This window comes from Clupea harengus, chromosome 17 (assembly GCF_900700415.2).
Source record: "Clupea harengus chromosome 17, Ch_v2.0.2, whole genome shotgun sequence".
NCBI classification, from domain to species: Eukaryota; Metazoa; Chordata; class Actinopteri; order Clupeiformes; family Clupeidae; genus Clupea; species Clupea harengus.
Window position 1 is genome coordinate 8175753 of NC_045168.1, and position 18469 is coordinate 8194221.

At 43.2% G+C, this 18469-nt stretch overlaps 1 protein-coding gene across 10 annotated transcripts in view; it reads right to left on the minus strand.

Annotated features, from left to right (window-relative positions):
* Positions 1-2043: 2043 nt before the first annotated feature.
* Positions 2044-18469, minus strand: part of smarcd3b (SWI/SNF related, matrix associated, actin dependent regulator of chromatin, subfamily d, member 3b) — a 43806-nt gene continuing 27380 nt past the window's right edge. For 3 of the 10 annotated variants that reach the window (XM_031583595.2, XM_031583592.2, XM_031583596.2), the window contains 14 exons: positions 16694-16736; positions 16317-16334; positions 15031-15153; positions 14176-14298; positions 12710-12805; positions 12522-12566; positions 8812-8913; positions 8016-8177; positions 7472-7569; positions 7227-7331; positions 6351-6486; positions 6002-6124; positions 5333-5434; positions 2044-4974 (listed from right to left, as the gene is read on the minus strand). In XM_031583595.2, coding sequence (XP_031439455.1) covers positions 4921-4974; positions 5333-5434; positions 6002-6124; positions 6351-6486; positions 7227-7331; positions 7472-7569; positions 8016-8177; positions 8812-8913; positions 12522-12566; positions 12710-12805; positions 14176-14298; positions 15031-15153; positions 16317-16334; positions 16694-16736 — 1330 coding nt within the window. In that variant the 3' untranslated portion in view covers positions 2044-4920. The remainder of the gene's footprint in view (positions 4975-5332; positions 5435-6001; positions 6125-6350; positions 6487-7226; positions 7332-7471; positions 7570-8015; positions 8178-8811; positions 8914-12521; positions 12567-12709; positions 12806-14175; positions 14299-15030; positions 15154-16316; positions 16335-16693; positions 16737-18469) is intronic. The other 7 variants (XM_031583593.2, XM_031583599.2, XM_012815088.3 and 4 more) reach the window with 5 other exon arrangements.

The following is an 18469-nucleotide window of genomic DNA, read 5'->3' on the forward strand; positions in this document are numbered from 1 at the left end:
TAGCATCTAGCCGAAGCAGCCTGCTGGCTGGCTAGGTTCCAGCGTAGGGAAAAGCAAACCTTTTTTTCCTACTGCTGCGGTTCTCAAATGACTCCCTTCACACATCCCGCAACCCCCCCCATTCCTTTCGTTCTCTTCTCAACACTTTTGTAGAAGGAGCGATAAACAGTAGAGAGCACAGAAAGAGCAAGAGCAAGAGCACGCACCCCTCTGTAAGAAACACATTCCTCACCTCCTTGCTACTAGGCCTTTGTTGTGGCTGGTGGATTTGGACGTGAGTCTGGCAGGCAGGGAGAGAGGTGATTGAAAGGGTCTCTGTGTGCGAGGCGGGGGGAAGTGTTGGACGGACATGTTGCCCACCAGAGAGAAGACTTTCACCTGCCTCCTCACGGCAAGAGAGCAGCACACAATACAGAGCCTGTTTGAGCATGAGTGGATGGCGTGAGTGGAGAGTCCTGCCAGAGAGAAGTGGAGCCTTCTCTTACCGGTACTCTCGAGTGTAGGTGCTGCTCATACACATCTGGAGAAAATAAATGAGAGAACATAATGACAGCCCAGTTAATTAGCATGCGTTACTGTTGTGTCAAGTCTTGTATATTTTAATTAAAAAAAATGGGCAGTTAAATTTAACAGTTCTTAACTAAATCAAATAAACTGTCATTGTATTAGGAAATTACTAAATTACTTTTAGAACAATACATAGTTTCAATCATTTATGAAATGTTTATATGTGAATTAATAGACATTTTGATAACATTTTAATTTATAATCAGTATGTCACTTTAAAGCAACTTCATGGGTCATCCATGGCATTGGTTTATTATTTATATATATATATATATATTAGTGCTGTCAGTTTAACGTGTTATTAACGGCGTTAACGCAAACCCATTTTAACGCCGTTAATTTTTTTATCGCGAGATTAACGCGAATTTTTTTTTATAATTTTTTTTTTTAGATAAACATTCTTTTTGGCCTCGCAAACTGTGTAGTAGGCGAACGTTACGGTTTGAGTGAATGGTGAGCGCGATACGGCGAAATGGATGATAAAAAGCTTCTGAATGGAAAGTTTACTTTTAAAAGTTGTGTTGTGCAAAAGAAGCGAGCTTCACTGTTGTCTGAAAATGTCAACAGGCAGCTGGCTGAAAGCAAAGAAGTAGTAGGCTTACCTTTTATTGGTAACCTAACTGTTACGGTTCATTGTTTCTGAAATAAGAGGCCTGACTGCTATGTTCCCAGCAAACTTGAAAAAAAGAAACTATTAAGCCATGGTTTAACTGCACTATAGGCTGAGTCCTTGTTTACCTGAAATGTGCACTTTATAATTTTATTTTGTACCGCCCTGTTTGGCAATATTGGTTTTCAATAAAATAAAACATTTGCATAAAGCAAGCCAATCAACTTTTCCATGTTGATAAGGGCATTAAAATAAAAATAAAATGATGGAAAAAATTAATAAACGAAGGGACATTTAGAATAGATAAATATTTGCGATTAATCGCGATTAATTTTGAGTTAACTATGACATAAATGAGATTAATCGCGATTAAATATTTTAATCGTTTGACAGCACTAATATATATATATATACACACTGTGTTTTAACTCAGGGTCTTAAAAGATATCTTTGGACATTCTTTCAGTGTACTCTTTGTGAAGTTTACCATTAACCCAAATAACTCCTTCCCAATCTGAACCGGCTGACCTCCTTTACAGAGCATTTCAACTGTTGATGAAATTAAATTTCTTGCCACAAGAGGGCACCACACACACACACCACAAGACTGAATTTGTCATACGAAGGGACACCAAATTATGTTAAAGGTTTGCGTTGCTTTGACGAATAACTAAATATTCCTATTTTAAGAACCATGTAATACCATTACAGTCTGTATTGATAATTTTGAAACAACTGACTGACTTGTTATTTTGGACTAGCAGTGCAATATAGCACACACACCCCACATCTATTCATATTAGCAATTAGCTTATCCTAATGTACACAACATACACACACATATAAATAAAGACATCAGACCACACTTCTTTCCAGCTTTCTTGCATTTACAAACTTTGGCAAGCGCTTATTTATTGACATCCAAGCTGTCTGACAAAAGTAACAGCCGTTCCTTCACTTGGTTTTCTCTTTGCTGACAGTGGATCAAGGTGACCTTTTATTTAAAACAATGTTTTCGGTGAGACATTCGACTTGAAAATATAATTGCACCTGTATAGGTCTGTAGGGACAGTAAACTCACATCTATAGGCTCCCTGATTTGACGTGCCCCGACATCAGGAACAATGGGTTACTTGACGCTCGTCAAGAAGAAAAAGGTTTTAAATGGTGACAGTCCAACACATAGACCAGACATCTGTGTGACAGTTGATGCAGGGTCCAGTATAGCCCACTGAACAGGCCAGCTGAGCTGTAGCACATGTATTAGAACGGTAGGCGATTGTGGTTTCAATCTAATGGTGGAGAGACTCCTCTTTAGAGCTGTGTTACCAAGTAAGTTGGTGGTCGTTTTCCACTGTCCTTTTAGGATTGGTTAGCATAGCAACCGCCTCAAACCTTATCTTTATGGGCAGCTGGCCATTGTCATATTGGATGGAATCTTTTTTTTTATTTTTTTATCAGTGAGTGTGTGTGTGTGTGGGGGGGAATGGTTTGTCCATGCAGCATGCATAAGTCTTTAAAAAAATCTCTTAAAAAACTCTCCTCCATCTTCCCCAGTAGGAGGGTTTCAGTTTCCATCAGTTATCTTACAAAAAGGATGATCAAAGTATGAGGAAAGTGCCAACATATACAACTCAGGCAACAGTAGAGGACATGGGCACAGCTAAAATATCCAATCAGATGCCAAGCTGGTGTCCAGTCATAGGCCTTTTCTGCCATACAAGCAAGCATATGAGGGCCAGGTCAGGGCATGCCAGAAACAACCCAAAAGAAAACCCACCAGATCAATAAGGGATTTAACATGGATGATATTGTTGTTGTATGTCAGCAAAGAGTGACCTTTCCCCTCTAATATACAACCCAAAACACCCCAAACGGTCCTTTTGAACCCAAACTACTTCCCACCCCTGCCCCCCATACCTCCCACCCCTTCACACACAAAAACTGCACAGTTGTCATCCTACAGTGTAAAATGTCTATATTTACATATTACTTTTTTTTGTATTTATTTTTTTAAAGAAAAGAAAAAGAAAGAAACATCCTTCGTGGTTTCATCCAACACTCGGTGTAACAGTGGCTCATGATTGTTCCGTAACTACGCCGGCTCCCGTAAGGATTCCACTTCTGATGTCCGTTCCCTTTGGCGACTCCTCTGTGTTACAGAATGAGGAAATTCTGGTGCAGGCTGTTTCTTGTGACAAAAATCAATGTGATGTCAAGTACAACTAAAAGGCAAACACAAACTTGCTTTGAAAAAAAAAGAAAAAAAAAATTGCCAGTCATTGCGGGGCCTCTCAAATGGGCCATGAACCTAGTGCCCTACAATAGAACATATTACATGACTGTTCCATTGCGTTGAGTCACTGACATTATTCTTAGGAGCACATCTACTTTTCATTCAGTTGTGTTACTTGTTCTCTGACAAGGTTTTCACTCAAATGTGGGAGTGAACCTACGGAGTATGTACAACACACCCTAACGGTTGCGTGGCGTTCGTCTTGGTTTCACCCTGTTTAACCTGATTGTTCCCCATCATAGTTCCATTCAAAGTAACAGCTATATTTACTTCATACAGCAACAATTTTCCTTCTAGACCTTAGTGTGCTCCACACCACACACATCAGTAAAATGCCATGTGAAGAGTCTAAGGTAAAGAAAAAGAGACTATTTACAAAACGTAACTGACATTTACTCCACCTATGTGGTTTGCATTTTGAGTGTGTTGACCACAGTTAGAGTTGTAATTCTTAGTTATATCCCGCAGACACACAGGAAGGGGCTTTTGTGCGCTGTATTTGGCACAGAAAAGAACGAGCTGAAACAGAAGGTAGAATGTCCTTCAACACCTCAATGCTGAATCTCTGGTTATCAATCAATACTGCACCTTATCTCAATATATTAAACATTAGTAATGCGCCTTCATGATTTTACATTTACATAAGTCAAATTTTAAAAATTACAATCATAATACTTCAACAAGAGTTGACTTCTCTACCCATTGTGGTGCTAATTGAGTTTCAGGAGAACCAAGGAATATTCCTTTCAATAAAGCTGCCTGACATAAAATACTTCATTTAGTGACTTCAAATTTCAGGAAGGATATTCATGTCAGACATGTCATTTTTAAAGAACCATGACCATAGTACCATGCTTCTTAAAAATACTTGAATACAAACACACAGAGCTTATTGCTCACAATGTAAAAAAAAAAAACACACTGCAATGGCTCGAGCCCAAACACTTGAAATAAGAGGCCTCATTTGAACTCCCCACAGCTATAAACATGAAGAGATGCTTTCTAGAAGATGAGGATCCAGTACAGCCAACTGAACAGATGGCTCCACGTTCAGTATCTTTGTAGGCATCTGTTTTGATCTGTCCTCAAGCATTTGCAACCAGCTGGCAAAAGCATGCTGTTGGCTTGAGCCACACCTAAAGACTTGAACTAGAGGCATGGCACTGATACCAGTTTGGGCTTAATTGGTTGGGGTGGGGAGGGAAAGGATGCAGTGTTCTCAGATGGACCTGCTGTGGTAAAAGTTACAGTTGCAGGCCTTGTGTGGGTACCAGTCACAGGTCAAAGGTGATCACAGGTGTATGCACCAGCTGGTGACGTTCCCTCCCACACACATTATAACATTAGACAATAGATCCAGGCAGCAGGCGGAACAGATGGTAGACATGGGGGAGGCCCGTGGAAGGTGAGGGGTGAAAGGTGAAAGGTGAAAGGTTGAGGGTCAGCTTTAGGTGTTCCTTATGGCCAGTGCCTGTTCCAGCTCCTGTCTCCGCTGCTGAATCTGTTCACGAAGGAAGACCAAAACAAATTTTAGATATCGCAGCTTTTACCTCTGATAAATCTACATTAACTACCAGTGTTCACACATTTTTCAATAGAATTGAACCTATACATCCACAATGCACCCAATGAATTCCTTATAGGGCAGCATGTTTTATTACAATTTAAAATCACCTTATCAATCACTATTGTACATTTGTTTCATTTGGACCATAGTACACTGGGTTAAAAAGAAAGTCATATGTTTATTCTGTTTGACAAGTTTACATCAGAGGTTCATGAGGGTTGCCCAGCAGTATCCCTTGTTGTTTGTGTGTACAACCATCTGAGTGTGGAGGCTGCAGTGAAGCACGTCTCACCTTAGAGTAAAAGTAACGGCTCACAGCCTCCTGTGTCCACGGCTCATGGTAGAACTCCGCCCTCCTCTCCTCCTCTGGGTTACCCACCACATCAGTCATAAGCTGCAACCAAAGGTAGACCATCAGTTAATAGAACCCTCCTTTCCCAGAGCCAATGGGCATTCATCAGTTAATAGAACCCTCCTTTCCCAGAGCCAATGGGCATTCATCAGTTAATAGAACCCTCCTTTCCCAGAGCCAATGGGCATTCAACAGCAGCTAGCAGATCAGTCTCATCCCAGCTGAATGAGATGTACACAGAACCTTTTTCATTTTGAGACAAAGAATCTGTGAGCAGAACAGTTTTGGATGCTCTGAAGAAAAGTACATCCCCTGCTCTCCAGACCCAACTAGCCATGATAATATTCCCCATGGCTCAAGAGCTTACATGTTCATAAGATCATGAAATGTAGACCGCTTCTGTGCTCTAGATTAACTTTAATTGTTTCCTGAAATATATTAAATGTGTGTTACTGTAGTCACTCAGAAACAGAAAAGTGAAGATATTGACAGGCATTCAAGTAAAGTTCAAGTAGTTCTAGTTGAAGTAGAGAGGTATTTGCATGTAGTCAAACTGGGGAAAGGCAGAGTGAAGTATGTTGCTGTGCATATGACCAATGTGGGACCTACCTTGAGGTCTCTGCTCTGGGACTTGAGCCAGTCCTGGATGTAGCCTTTGGGGTCCCTGGAGAAGCTCAGCATGAAGTCCCTCTGGATCTTCAGCTGGTTGATGGACTCAATGGTCTCGTGGATCTGAAATATTCAACAAATTACTCAGGCTCCGTCTTCTGAAGCATGGAGACTGAAAATTATAAGTCAATACAATACAATTCTACATGGACATGCAAATACAGCAACATGACCTACGCTTAAAATCTAAATGTAGAAAATTGTAGCATTTAGCAAAAATACTGTGCTGTTTTGAATAGCCATGAACCTCTGATAATTATTGGGTGTTTCCAGATGACCTGACTCCTACCTTGTTGTCAAGGGAGGCGATCTCCTGCTGATTGGCTGTGGAGAGGAGGAAGCTGCTCATCTGGGCCTTCAGGGGGTCCTCCACCTCCACATCAATGTCGTAACACGCCGTCTTCTTCTGGTCATTAGGGTCCACACTGCAAAAAACAAGATCGTCATATTCCAGATGAACTACCAGTGGTGGTTGCAGGGCTGCGCAACTGATAAAGTTGTCCTGCAACTGCAATTTTTTAAATTCTGATTATTGCTAAAGCTATGAAGACAGCTATGTTTGATTACTGTGGAAATCTGAGTTAACAATGAGTGAGACCTGAGCAAATTCTCCATGCAGTTATGAGGTGACATGGAGAATCCTGGTTGAGAGACCATACTGAAGTGTCAATAGGCGCTTTCCCACTGCAGGAACTTGGGGCGCTTCCCAGGTGGCGCAAACGTTTACAGGAATGGCCCCCTAATCGGCCCATTCAGCCTTTTCTGTTTCCATTGCGGCTCAATATGATATATTTCACCAGTGGCAATAATAATACTAGACCGTTAAAACAGATTTTCTAGATAACGTTACAATTACTTCAAGGTTTGAGTTGAGCTGTAATTACTTGGTAAATGAATATACCAGCACCACTATAATTAATTAAAGCCTGTATTTCAGCTAGTGTTTTGCCTATGTTCATTCAGTGATTGTAACCTCAACAAGCTAACTATGTAAGTTTTAATTTATTTTGCTGTATTCACAGCGTACCTCTTTAACCTCTGGTAAATTTAACTGTTTTTAAAAATCGCGCTTGTTGTCATCCACTCACGTCATGTTTAACCAATAAGCATCAACCATCACTGCAAGCGCCGCCCAGCAGTTTCAGGGCCGTAAAGAAGAACCTACCCAGGACTAGGTACGTATTTCGCCCCTGAACACGGCCCCGAAAGAGGTCCTACAGGGGCGGCTCCTGCCGTGGAAAACTGCCTAAAGGTGCCGGCCAACGAGTTCCTGTAGTGGAAAAGCGCCTAATAACTTAGAAGGGGCTGTAGTTCTGAATGGAAATTGTACCAAATGTAAATTACAATAGCTCTACACAGAATTTGTGGATATATCAATTAAGAGTGTAAATAAAGACTTATCTGACTAACCTGATTACGTGGTTGATGACGATGGGGTCAGGGGGCAGCAGCAGATTGGTAAGGCGCTGGGGAATCTCTGAGAACTTGAGTCGAGGGCAGTCAAATATCTGACCGCACAGAAGACAGGTTAGCATTCAGGTTAGCACCCTCACAGAGTTAGATTAGCATTCATTCATCACTGTTTAATTATAGGAGTAACTAATGGCACACAGTAGTCAAGGTAATTTTTTCATGTTGTTTTGAGTCAGAAATATCACATGCTTTAGAAGCTACACCACAGCAATGAGTGAACCTGCTGAACATACAAGGCTCTGCCTAATTCGCTAAACACATCTCACTTCATATCTTCAGTATATATAACGTTCTAAGGTATATAAAGTCTAGTAAGACATTTCATATTGACAGAGTATCTGCTCATTTCGTTGGCAGTAGGCTAACAGGGTAAAGGGGAAGTATGACTTTTTGTCGGAACTAAGGTGACTTCCTCTCCGAAAGCTAAGATCGGAAAGATATCTTGGAAAGATACCGAAACCCACAATGTGATTGTGCACACCTGCTGAAAGTACTTGTCACAGTTGATGTACTCCTTGTCATGGGAGTCCTGGAGCTTGTTGGTCTTGACGTACTGCCAGAGGGCCTGGATGATGCAGGAGCGGGTCTGCGTGTGGATGCCCAGCAGACGGGCAAGCCGCGGGTCCAGCTTAAACTGGGGAGGCTATGGGGGCAAGCAAACAAACGGATCAAACACAAAAACAACCACACAGATGAAACTATCCATTAAAGCACTGCCTGGCGACATGCCTTAATAAAACCACAGACAGTGTTGAGTCATATGCATAACATGACAACTTCTTAAGAGTTCTTGTCTTTGGTCCTTCCTGGTGCATAAGCCAGGGGTTCCAAAAATGTGGGGCGGGCCCCTTAGGCAGGTGGGCGTGGAGTTACAGCAATGTTTAAGAGAAGCTATGCAATAGCTGATGGGCATCTGTATTTTTTTTAATTAAAAACAGGTAATTGACTATATGAGTCTCAATCTTTGCACCGTGGTGTTGGGAAGAGGGGAGGGCTCAATTATTTTCTCATTGTCAAATGGGGGCCAGCCATGAAAAAGGTATTGGAACCACTAGCCTAAACCAAGCAACATTGCAGTGTAGTTTGACAAGCTTCCTTGCCATCAGACCAAGAATTTCTAAGAGATTTTTTTAGGCTGTATTTTGTAATCTGTAAAATGCTTAGGACATGTCGTAAAAATAATGTTGCATTGAGGGCCAAGAAACTCTTTTTTAGGACTGTTTTTTACAGTGTCTGTTGGACATGACGCTGGGTATCCCTGTCTCTGGTGTCCTCACCTGGTAGTCCAGCATCAGCAGCAGGGTGCAGCGTACGCTGACGTCCCCCGGCCTCTTCACCTGGAAGCCGTCCGTCTCCTGAGTGGTGGGAGTGCGATGCCACTGTGGACAAACCAAGGTACACGCTCAGCAAAAGGCAGAGACACAGGAATACAATCATAGACATAGGCTGTGTTAGTGCATATGTGCATTTGGCCCTCAAAAACATCCTTAAACACATTGTATTATTATAGCTGATATACTGCACTCTCTCTCTCTCTCTCTCTCTCTCTCTCTCTCTCTCACACACACTCTCACACACACACACACACACACACACACACACACACACACACACACACACACACACACACACACACACACACACACACAGACACACACTTTGATTCAATGTTGTCACAAAGCCCACTCTCTCCTGGCAACAGACTCTCCATTCCCAACTAATGAGATGGGCCATAAGGATGGAAAAAGACAACAAAGGAAGAGAACAGGATAAGGACTGTGGGGGAGGTGGGTTGATTTGACCTTTGACCTTTGACCTATACATGAAAGTGCTCAAACACAGGGAGGATACTCCTCATGGGCCAGTACGCTCCTAGGCCAGTCATTAGCCCTGGGCACAGGGGGCTGGGGAATTGCACTTGTCCTCTGATGCTAACTGCTAGCTCATATGAAGCTCATATGAGCACGTAGCTGATGCACTGCATGCTGGGCTGTAATGCTGCTGCCTTACAAATGTGATGACAAACCATAACCCTATGAAAAGATGATGAATGAAAGTGACTGAAAATGACATGGGTATCCAAATAAAATGGAAAAGAAATTACAGAGAGCACAGTAGTAGCGGAAACAAGCTCTTCAGAGGCAAGCGTGGCATCTGATTATATGCAGAAATGTTCTAAAGACGGATTGAGGTTTAAATAAATGGTTTCAAAATGTGTCGTCCCCCCCGTCCCCCCCAACACACCAACCCAGCCCCTCTATTTTCTAAGAGCTTATCAGTGTAAAAATGGTATTGAAGCCTCGATCTTACCTCTGCATGGCTGCCCAACAGCTGAAAAGAGAAACACTTGAGGTTCTCTAGCTGAGCATTTTAGCACTACGCATTCAAACACCTTTACTGTCTCTACCAACACAGCACTTACAGCAGCTTTGTGGGATGGACACTGACACACACACACACACACACACTCAAGGCTATCAGTTTACTGTAAATGCATTCACTCACTTGCCATGTACACAATCCTCTCTGTCTAAATCATTCGCATCCTTTGCAAAATTAGCCTTAAGTGAAAAAGTGATATTCTCCTAGATTGACTGCAAATGTTACAATAAGAAACACTAGGTGAACTTGAAGATATAAGGGGCATGCTGCTCACTGACAAACAAACCCAGACACACTGAATCCCTCATATAAAATATAATGAAATCTGAAGCTTGACTACTGCAGTGCTGTGTATTAGAATAACGCAAACAAACTGAAAATTGTTTAGAACTTCCTTTACATGTTCAGAAGCAGTTGGTCAGTGCCAATTTGGAAACTGAGACAGTACCTCAGTGCCAATGGGTAAATGAGAGTATATGTGCGTGCGTGTGTTTATGTGTGTGAGAGAAAGAGACACCAAGAGAGGTAGAGGGAGTGTGTGTGGGTGGGTGTGTATTTATACGTCTCTCTGTGTGGGCTGTGTATTTATGTTACTGCAGGACATACTGTATATTTGTGCTCATGCATCAACAACGGGTATTCTTGTATGAAAGAATAGTCTTTCATGCTATAACTCTAGCTTTCCTTTCTTATTTAACAATCTGTGATTGAATAATAATTTCACTGAAGTTGATTTTAAATTAAATAAGCTTGTTTCATTTGACAAAGCGTGATAACTCTCCTCAAAATCGGTTAATTCTTATGGAGAAACATTTACTAATGTATATTGTGCCTGTATGTGAATTTAAGCCACCCCCTAACACAATGTAAACATTTAGCAAGAACTCAAACACACTTTCTCATCTATGAGGAGACAAAGTGCAAGCAATATGGCTTAAACTGTATTCCAATATTTTGTCATTTTACGCTTTAATAATTACTGGTCCTACTGGTCCACTCTTATGTGTTTAATGCATAGACATTTGTCCATGCATTAAACACATGTGATGAACTCTTTACACTTTAAGTGAAATGAAGGGGCAGCTCACTAACATTCACAGGGGAAGGCACTGAGAGACTATGGGGCAGATGTACGTACATTTGAGAGCGCAGTGTAAATAAAAACTTGGCCACTCTGCAGAATGCGTTCGTGCCTTGTCATTACATGTTGAATGTTCTAAAACGGCAGCTGATCGTGTAATCAACGCATTCATGTAAATCACCGCCCTATGACCGTAATTTGCAACGCCCGCAACTGAATGGTATCATTCAATCAGCGGTGCACTTAAATGGAATCATGGAGCCGCCGGTCGACATTAAAAGGAATCAACAGTTTAGCGATCAGGAAATAGATACACATGCTAATGATGTGTCATGAAACAGAGAGATAATACAGGGCAGTAATTATACACCACTCAAAAAAGAAGAAAAAAAACAATACTCAGACTATTTGTGCAGCTATAACAAATTCAACAGTGTAGCAGGCAGGGAAGTGGATGGAGTGAGAAAGCAAGACATGGCAAGAAAGGCAAACAAAAGTACTAAAATACAGATTCCATTGTTTCTGGAAATGTCTCCCAATCATGCATCTAACTCTTAATTTGGATTACACCTGCTTTTAAAAGATTTTACAACCAAACAGACGTCCCCTGCAGTTTTCCTCCATACAAAGGAATGGGTAAAAACTCTGACTTTTCCCTTAACCCTCTCACGACTGTATGCATAAGTCAGAAGAGCGCAACTTTCATTCTGCACTCCATTTACAGGCAGAATACGTTTTTTAGCCGTGTGCGGTCTGTTTGTACATACCATGCCATGTTTTTAGGCGCATGCTGCGACGAAAGTACGCCTAAAACGGGCGCTAACGCGTGCACGTGTAAAGTGCATCTGCCCCTGTGAGTCATGACTAAGACATATTGGTCAAACACACTCCACTGAGATGATGGGAGAGAGGGGTTGCGGAGAGGTCAGTGGGCCACAGTGGGGCATAGTCAACACGGCTGCAGAGGCCTGCTCTCCCTGGAGCCCGACACAAAGTGACAAGCGCAGACCTTCAAAGGATTTGGGTTTATTGCTCTATCTTGTGGTTGGTAAGACTCCAGCTGGCCTACATTAGTTGGAAACTGTTCCTGCAAGTCAACCACCTTTGGATAGGCAGTCCCTCCGGGATTTAGTGTCCTTGCGTTTACACAAGTACAAAAGTTACACAATGCAAATTCAAGGATTTTCCGCAATTGCGGATTGCAATTTTCTCTTATTACTGCAATACTTCCTCAAAACAACACAAGTCATGGAATTTCTGCATTACTTGCGATTGATTTTATTTAACTCAGAATAACTGTAATTTCAACTGCAATGTTTGAGAATCCCCGCAGCAACATCAGTTACTTTTGGCCGCAACAATCACAACAAACCCCTCGCAAGATCCTGGTGGGATCACAATTTTTAAGGAATTCCCGCAGGAAATTGAACAGAAAAACCTCACAATCACTGCAATTTTAACCGCAATTTTTGAGAATTCCCACAGCAAATTCAGTCACTTTTGGCTGCAATAATCACAACAAACCTGGAGATCCTGGAGGGACTGGATAGCTGATTTGCTGAAGGCTGCCTGGCCTCAGGGTGTTACAGAGCAGCATGGGTGAGAATGGGAATAGACTGATCACTACAGAGGCCAATTTTCCTAGGGAAGAATAGGGGGAATGGGAGACGTAGACAGTTTTTTTTTAGTCATGAAGAAGAACCTTGACTCACCTCCACCAGGTGGTTGTCTGGACCATACAGGTCTTTGTCCAGCTCAATGACCAGGCTTTTAAAGAACGACGAGAACTTCCTCTTCTGTTTCCCAGGCTATGGTTTGAAAAGAGATAAGGATGGTAAAACAAGCCATGCCAAACTATACACTAATTTGAACTTATATAAATAAATATGTTCCATATCTATAATATGTTCCATATCCATAATATGTTCCAGTGCATATTCATCGATGTGCAGGTTTTCTTACACAACTGCCCTTAGCAAAGTCCACATAACTCTGGAACGATTCCATTCCAGACTTAACAAACATTCTGAAACCTCCAGCACTACTGTAAAAACACTCATTTGAGAAATTATATGGAAAGCAAAATAGGACAAAAAAAAATCCCAAAACTCTGTTGCTCTGTTGCTAGGAGGCTATAACAAAGACGATTCTCTCCATCACTACAAAAGTAGGAACCACAGCCCCACTTGGGTCTGGCCAGAGGAAACCACATGAGACACTAACAGTGCTCCCTTGCAAGGTCCACTTCCTCCAGAGGCATCTCCAAACAGCCTCAACTATTATGGAAACCTCAACTGGCCGACGTGCACAGTCGGTGTGGTGGCGGCCGAATCCGTCCGCAGAGTCAAGTCGGGCGTGACAGGGAGTGACATTACGCCGCTGCCTCTTTTTGAAGTGCTCTCGGCTGCATGGGTCTATTAAAACAATCTATCACCCCCCCCTCCCTTCTTCCTCGGCTCTGGCCAAGAAACTGCGGGCCAAGTATAAACACACACTAGAACTAATCATTACCAGTGTTTATGCCTCTCATACGAAATGAGAGAAACAGGGAGCGAGGCTCAGCATGGTTTCGACTGCACTGTTTAAAGAGCTATCAATTTTCATATTTGAACGGCAGGGGGAATATAATGCAACCTCCTCCAGGGAGGGAGGGGGGATGCCAAAGGGCTGTGGGCGAGAGTCAAAAGGGGCACATTTAAATCGGGTGCCACATACTTGCCATTGGCAGGATATGAGATCATATGTGTGAGTGGAGTGTATGTGCGTGTGCAACAGGAGACATGCACACGGAGACTTATATGAGCATTATATCAACACAAGAGTGCTTCAGTGAAGTCTCCCTCCACTGGGAGAGTTCAAGGTAAGGCATTTTTTACGATGGCGGTCTGACGAGGCGGACGCGGGAGGATCGATTTGTTCGTAAATTACAAGGAAGGACAACGTCCACAAATCTTAAACGCCACAGAGAACGAGTGGCTGTCTGTGCTGCACACTTCCATTAACCAGCGATGAAATATGACTTGCAATGTGCATGCTGCATCTCAATTCTGCACTTTAGCAAGAGTCCAAAACATCCCCACCCGATCAAAGGAAACTATCTTAAAAGGGCAATACTATGCTGTCACTCAGAGTTTTTGGATTCCACAGTGTAAAAATGTTCAGAGGTTGAGAGACTTACGTCATCTAGCAGCTTGCCCTCCACCCTCAGCTCCCATGATGCAATACTCCCGTCAGAATCATCGGCATCAGGCTTGGCGGGGTTGAAGGTGTTCGAGATATAAAGTCGCAGTTTTCTCTTTTGCTGCAAGGGAAAGCAAATCAAAGTTGTCAAAGCACATTCAAGCACCTTCCATCATTTTATATTAAATACACTGATGAACAGCCTGGGCTTTGCTCTCATATGCTATAGAAGGCCCTAGAGGGGAAACTCCCTCCTAATAAAGCACTTACACAGTCCAGTTACTGTTTATATTGTAGCACAATGGCAACTGCTTCAGCTCTGGATCATGGCTTAATCTCATAACTTTCTGCATTACTCCTCAATGCTGTCAAAACTAATGGTGATGACTTCCCGGCAGTTGCATAACAAAGTCTCTACAAATGTCCTTACGTTTGAGTTATATGGAGCCTCACCTCAGCCTGGTGAGTCGCACTGACAGAAATGTCTGCCGCATGAGTTGATGTGCAGTAAGTGTAAATGCACATTTGTACAGAGACGAGGATTTGGAGTTTTCTCTTCTATTTGGCTCCCACTGAAACTCAAAACCCCACCAAGTGCTGACCCTGTTCTGCATCTCTTTATTTTTAGTTAGCCTCATTTACCTGAGCTTGTAGCCTGCGGAAATTTAAGCTGCGCATTTAGACAGGATGGATTTATCTCAGGGACTCATGGTATAGGTGTCACACACTGCTCCCTGAGTGATGCTGCCCTACAGTAGTGCAGTTACACAATGGTGCCTTGGAGGCTGCTGGACTGACCAGAATTTACTGGCCTCATAAAAAGCTAATTCAGATCAGACATCATTAAGGTTACCTTCATAGGTCTTTTCAGGGCCTCCTGGATATCCACCCGTTTGCGCATGATGGTTTGATCCAGTTTGCGTTCAAAGGCCAACAGATCCATATAAGCCTGGGACTCAGGAACCAGCTCCCGAATCTGGTAAAGAACAACCATACAAGGTGCAACAGCAGGAAAGTCACGAGGGGGATATTTACCTCACATCCAATATCAGTGGACTAAACCTGGATAATACCAACACTTAAAACATCAAACAATATGACAAGAAAAAATTAAACGGCAGTACAAAAAAGTTTGCAACTTATTGATCTGACACTTATTGTCATTTTAATTAATTTAGTAAATTTAGTCCAGTAGTCCACAAGTCCATTTAACCAGACTTGTTTGGCTGACACCTCGCCTCATAAACTCCCCACCCGATCTCCTTTGGCGGCTAGATTAGGTGACAACAACCAAAAGCATCCAAAATTGCAATACCAAAGAAACAACATGGCTACCTCTGCAGTGTTCCGCAGTGGCACCATCTCATGCCATTCGTGCCATTCCCAGGGCCACATTTCCAATCCATCTGGTGTGCCAACAGGACGCTATCCAAAACCAGCACTCGCCCACAGATTCCTACACTGCACCAGCCCCCAGTCTGCTCATACCTATATATCTCCCTCTCATTCAATTCCTACAACTCATTCAATCTCCTTCTCTCCTTATTTTACTCTCTCTATCCTTCTTTTCGTGCCAGTCCTCTTGCTTCTATATCTGCTTTCGCCTTCAGCGGGGCAGGGTGCGGAGCAGACGCGGACTCAGATGCGACACAGACAAGCGCGTGTTCCACCGCTGAGTAATCTGTTTTAGGCGCCAGGGCCCCGCTCCTATCACGGTGTCTGGCTCTCGCCGTTCAGATAAAACGCTGTGTACCGTCTGCTTCGTTTCTCACACTGGCTTTCGTCCTTTCTTTGTTTCACACTTGCTTTTGCCCAACACTAAGTTACACACACACCCACACACACACACACACACACACACACACACACACACACACACACACACACACACACACACACACACACACACACACACACACACACACACACACACACACACACACACACACTACATACAAAACGGTTGTACTTTGTGTACTGTGAACGGCTGTCCTGGAGCTAAATGAAAAGATGGAATCTCCGACACGTGCCAAAGACACCAGTGGCAAACGTCCCCGAACGCTGACGCTAGCGCTGTTAGCTGCCTCCCGGCAACGGCTCCATCACCCTGAGCCTTTCAGCCGACGCCTCCGCACCCACCTGTGGCTGCATGGTGCCCTGGCGTGAATAAAAAAAGGAAATCTCATTCTAAGAGGTGTACCCCCCCCCACCCTGATTTTAAAGGAGCCAATTTAAACCCCAAATCGTGCCCGATCGTGCCCTCCGTGAGGAGAGGCTGACTCATCTAACGGTCACCCTCAGAAAACACCCTCTAGCCCCTCTACCTCTGTCTGTCTGTACAAACCGCTCTGTGAATAACCTTTAGCTAAACCTGGTTGCTTTGAGAGGCAACACTAAAGGAAAAACCCTCACCACTAGAACACAACACATCCATCTTCCCCCACTGAAACATGCACATTGGGATAGAATAACATTCAGCGACAGGAAATAAGAGATGGATGCTTGGTCCTGCTTACCCTTTGTGGAAGAATCTTGTCAGCCATTTTCCTCCTCTTGGCGCTACAAAGATGGAGAGCCAGAGAGAAAGGGGGGAGAGAGAGAGAGAGAAAGACAGAGACAGAGAGAGGGGAGAGAGAGAGAGAGAGAGAGAGAGAGAGAGAGAAAGACAGAAAAAAAACAGACAGAAAGAGGGAGAAAAGAGGTGTTACTATGGTGACTGATAGCAGCGTAGTATACGGGACATCTGCTAAAAATCTGGGAGCCATCCAGCACCCTGGCATCCCAGTGATGTGTGTGTGTGTGTGTGTGTGTGTATGTGTGTGTGTGTGCGTGCGTGTGTGCGTGCGCCAGTCCAGACGGGCACGGGGATTGTGAGCTCAGACACCCATGGCACTGCAACACAATAAGATTTGGCATGGGACTCTCTCAACTCACCAGATCAATGACTTGGAAATGGTCTTTTTATGAGTGTGTTTACAGTAAGTGTGTGTCTGTGTGTGTTTGTATCTGCAGTACCAATTGCTATCTATTTCACACTCAGACTTCGGTTTACATTTCCACATGCACACTCTTCATGCTTTAACCATATTAGCATCTCTACCGGGGACCCAAATAAACACTGATTCTTTTAATCTCTGTTTGCACTTCAATCATGACAGCACACTTGGAGAATTCAACACCAGTGACACTGAAAAACACAAACTCTTAATTTGTTGGCAAAATCATGGGTGGTGATATTGAGATTCCCTTAGAAGGATTATAATAATGGAGTTATTCCTAAGAGCAGTAACAACAGGAACGGTGTTTATATTGTGTTCACATTTTGAACCTGTGGACACTATTCTTCAAACACTGCTGATACACAGACTGGTTGCTCACAGAGATGACAAAACATGTTTAATCCTCTGGATGATGTTATGCACAATGTCCCTGCAGTAGACTTGGCTTGACCCAGGACAAACAGCATACTTCAGACAGAACTGTGACACTCATGCACTTTTTATGTTTTTGTCACCGTAACATCCCAGAGTGCATCATGGGAAAGACATGCTTTTGTGGGTATGGGGATTAAGAGTGTTGGGTCAGAGAGACACCACCATTCCTGCACACGTCTACAGAGTTTGTGTCTGGGGTCTATGTTTTTTCACATGGTCATGCTGACTGTTTGAACAGACCTCTTGCCGAGTGCAGATGGTGTGAAGATTGCCACACAAAGTATCTACAGATCAAAGCCAAATCAAAGCCTCGGCCAGCAGCCTCTGCTCTACAGGAACTGACAGCTGTAGAAAATGGCAAGGTGTGAACTAGGGGCTGTTCTTGTTCTCATACTTCTGTGGTCTCCTGTCATGAACATTTGTTTAATAAACACCTGCCTGAATGCGAAAGCAACAAATGGCACTTTGTCCACTGATAAATGTTTGCTTGTGGATCAGTGCTCTTAAAGGCAAAGAATAGGAGACTGTTGCCCAAATGAGGCTGCTGATTGATGATCGGGCCATAACGATTTGCAGTACTGCTTGCAGCTCACACCAAATGAGCTGGATGACCTCTCCAATGGCCTTTGAGGCTATGGTGTCCGGCCCACCGCACACAAAGGGACACCAACAGCTATTGGCTCCTGCCACCTTGACAACTGCTACTTGACAGTTGGAGCCTGAATAACATTGCCCTTTTTAAAAAGACCTTCTGGCACCTAGAGGAAACTTAGCAGGGTCCCATCAGTGACCTGGGTAGCATGCTGTGGCTAATTCCTATCAGTGACAGCATTTTGTGGACCAAATGGAGAATCCTGG